Source organism: Marmota marmota, unplaced genomic scaffold (assembly GCF_001458135.2).
Source record: "Marmota marmota marmota unplaced genomic scaffold, marMar, whole genome shotgun sequence".
NCBI classification, from domain to species: Eukaryota; Metazoa; Chordata; class Mammalia; order Rodentia; family Sciuridae; genus Marmota; species Marmota marmota.
The window spans coordinates 7,649,414-7,652,982 of NW_025999900.1; the positions used below are offsets into that span (position 1 = coordinate 7,649,414).

At 52.1% G+C, this 3,569-nt stretch overlaps 1 protein-coding gene across 1 annotated transcript; it reads right to left on the reverse strand.

Moving 5' to 3' along the window:
• On the reverse strand, nt 1–2,973 carry LOC107146377 (probable glutamate--tRNA ligase, mitochondrial). The gene has a single exon (XM_048798568.1). The coding sequence runs from the start codon at nt 2,558–2,560 to the stop codon at nt 1,007–1,009; it is 1,554 nt and encodes a 517-aa protein (XP_048654525.1). The 5' UTR covers nt 2,561–2,973; the 3' UTR covers nt 1–1,006.
• Nucleotides 2,974–3,569: the final 596 nt, after the last annotated feature.

Below are 3,569 nucleotides of genomic sequence, written 5' to 3' on the forward strand. Positions count from 1 at the left end.
TCCTAGTCACCTAAGACCCTAAGAAGAAATCTCATTTTGGAAATCTGCAGACAATGACTTACAAATAATGGCACAGAGGTGGATGTGAAGAAAGACACACAAGGGCAGGGTGAAGGTCTCCAGCCCAAGGATCCTATCTGGAGAACTAGAAACAGATGACCTTCAGAGAAAGGAGTCACAGGCTGTCCAAGGTTCAAGGACAAAAGTAGCATAAAACACAAGGGCTCACCCTTGGCAGAAGTATGATTTCTCCCATTTCAACCCCAAACAAAGCCTGCTCAGCCCTGCTTGTCTATTATCTGTCATCGTTTTAACTCCAAACTGCACCACAAAAGTGAGATCCATAGTTCAGGCTGCTGCCAAACTGTGATAAGCTGAACTGTGTCCTCTTCAAATTCATATGATGAAGCTCTAACTCACAGAATGTGGACTGCATTTGGACCCAGGACCGTTAAAGAAGTCACACAGTGAGGCTGTTAGGGCGAGCCCTGATCTGACTGGCATCCTCGTCAGAGGAGATGAGGACACACAGGGAGATACTGGGTTTGTGTGCACAGAAGAAGACCCTGGGAGAACACAGCAAGGAAACGGCACCTGCAAGCTAAGGAAAGAGGCCTTGGGAAAACCGCTCGATCGTGGACCTTCAGCCTCCAGATCTGTGAAAAAATAAATCTCTGTTGTTCTGCGGTATTTGGTTATGGCGGCTGCAGCATACTAACCCCTGAGCTCTCTGGGGTTACACTGTTTGGGGCTGTGTAATGTGATTTGAAAGAACAGACACAAGAACATCCCTCCCAGAGTCAAGGAGGTAAGATGGCTGAAGACCTGCCACGGAGCATGGATACACCGTACATGTAACACACGTATGCAGCAGGGATTCCAGTCCATGTTCAGCTCCTTCCGCAGTACTCCGGAGGGCCCCAGGCCTCCCTTTCCTCTCCTCTGAAGGCAGCTCCCAGGTCCACAGATTCCTACAGCTGCCTCCACTGTCCTGCACATCTTCTCCCTAACTGGAGAGCACCTTCTGGATTCGTTCCCGCACTTCTGTTGGTCCCAGGAACACCATCATCTCAGCTACAGGGGGTCCTTGCAGCTGTCCACTGAGGGCCACTCGGAGGAGTTTCATCACGTTACTGTGCTTTGTGCCTTCCAGACCTTCCGACAGCTTCTTCAGTTCTCCATTCAGCACATCCTGCGTTAAGCTCACGCCAGGTTTTTCCAAAAGCCTCAGCAAGCGCTCAGCGATCACATCCACCTTCTCTGAGATGGCGCCCAGCTGTGCTCGACCCACAGCAGGCCGAGTCCACAGGTAGGAGTAGGCTGGGGAGACCAAGTCCTGTAGGCGGCAGATGTGACCCTGTCGCAGCAAGATGATCCTCTCCACATAGGCTGGGTCCAAGATATCCCGGTCTTGCAGACGGCTCCCAAATGCCTCCTCCACAAGGGCCTGCAGCTGCCCCACCAGATGGTGCCTCTGGGACTCACTGCTCACCAGCCGTCGGAGGTGCAGCCTGTTGAATTCTGGGAGCTTCTCCAGGTCCAGCAGGGCCGAGTGGCAGGTGATCCGAGTCAGGTCGAACTGTGCTATCAGCTCCGGCAGGGTCCTGCCCATTTGGTTCTCTGCAAACCCCGAGCCACAGTTGGTGATGATATCGAGCAAGGCTTCAGGCAGAAAGCCAGCAGCAGCAAAATGCTCCAGGAAAATGTCCCCTTGCCTCTTGGACAGCTTGCTGCCATCCCTGTTGAGCAGCAGGGGCAGGTGGGCAAAGTGTGGTGGCTGCCAGCCCAGGGCCTGGTAGAGAAGCAGGTGCTTGGAGGTGGAGACGAGCCACTCGGAGCCTCGCAGCACATGGCTGATGCCCATGTGGTGGTCGTCCACCACACAGGCCAGGTGGTACGTGGGGAAGCCATCACTCTTCAGGATGACTGGGTCCCCCTCCACGCTGGCCACTTCATGCCGACTCCAGCCATATACTAGGTCCTGGAAGGCTGGTGCCTCCTCCTCCAGGCGGAAGCGGATAGCAGGCTTGGGATCCTTGGCCAGTTTCTGGGCCACCTGCTCCTGGCTCAGATTCCGGGGCGTCTGATGGTTCCTCAGGGCCTCCTTCTTTAGGAGTTCCAGCCGCTGTGGAGAGCAGAAACAGGGATAGGCAGCTCCCGTCTTCAGCAGTGCTTCTGTGGCCTGAGCATACAGTGCCAAACGCTGAGATTGCTGGTAGGGCCCCGCAGGACCTCCCCGGCGGGGGCTCTCATCAGGGGGGATGCCTGCCCACTCCAGCATGTCCTCAATATTCTCTGCTGCCCCAGGCACAAGGCGGCTCTGATCCGTGTCTTCCAGCCTCAGGATGAAGCTCCCCTGGTGCTTCTTGGCAAAGATGTAGTTGTACAGGGCAGTGCGGAGGCCACCCATGTGCAAGAAGCCTGTGGGGCTGGGAGCGAACCGCACTCGAACCGCAGCCCCGGGATCGATGCCCAGGCTCGCCTCACGCCATCCCACCGAGCGGCCCAAGGCCGCCAGGGGTGTCCGGAGCCGAAGCAGCCTCTTCAGGAGCGTCGCCATGTGGGCTAGACTCACTCACAGCCCACTTTTTTGCAAAAATATTTGATATAAAATCTGTAATGATCATGCAATGAAATACCATAACAGCTAGTGGGTCTTTTCCTTTCTCTTCTTTCCTTTCTCTTCCCCCTTCCCTTCCTTCCTTCCTTTTTTTCTTTCTTACTTTCTTGAGTTGGGGGTATCTCTATGTTGCCCAGGTTGGCCTCTAACTCTTGAGCTCAAACAATCCCCCCACCACAGCCTCCCCTGAGAATACAGGCCCAAGCCACCCCACCCAGTTCTTAAAGGCCTGGAAAATCCCAAAACCCACTTAGCATGGGATAGTTTGGCAGTAGGGTAAGACACTGGCAGACCCTCAGAAGTCCTCAGCCCTAAGGATATGGCACAGGTTGCCTTGTAATTCAAAATAAAACACTGTGGGCTCATAAAATGCAAAACTTACATGCTGAAGTTAAAATTGCTTCTTTTTAGATGGTTCCAAAGAGAAAATTCTGGATAACATATTCAAAACTGTACTTCTCATTCTTTTGGGGCCTCTGCCTTAATGGTTACCATTGGTCTGCTCTCTGGATCAGATGCAGCCAGTATCTGCCATATTCTTGGGAGAGGAGATGGGGATGAATGAGCTTAGGGAAGGCCAGCTATGACCATAGGACCTCTCCCAAGAATTTGGTTGCCTCCAAGCATTTCACAGGGGCCTCCCTTAGATGCCCTATTTACAGGGAGGTTAGAGGGCCAGAAAAACTGATGAGGCTCACAGATAACTAGAAAGATAATGACAGAACTGCTTCAAGGACACTAGATTTGATTAGAAGCTCAACCCCATCTTTGTCTCTTTTGTGAAAAGGAAGACAGACATGTAGTTTGATGTGTAAATTGATAGTCACTTTTTCTAGAGCAATTTTTAAAATTTATCAAAATTTCCATGTGTACATATCCCCACAGTCCTAATCACTTCATACTTAAACATTTATCTTACAGAGATCCATTTGCACAAGCACTCAAAGAT

Coding starts and splice junctions, on each gene's coding strand:
- LOC107146377 (XM_048798568.1), bottom strand. CDS start 2,560: ATGGCGACGCTCCTGAAGAGGCTGCTTCGGCTCCGGACACCCCTGGCG.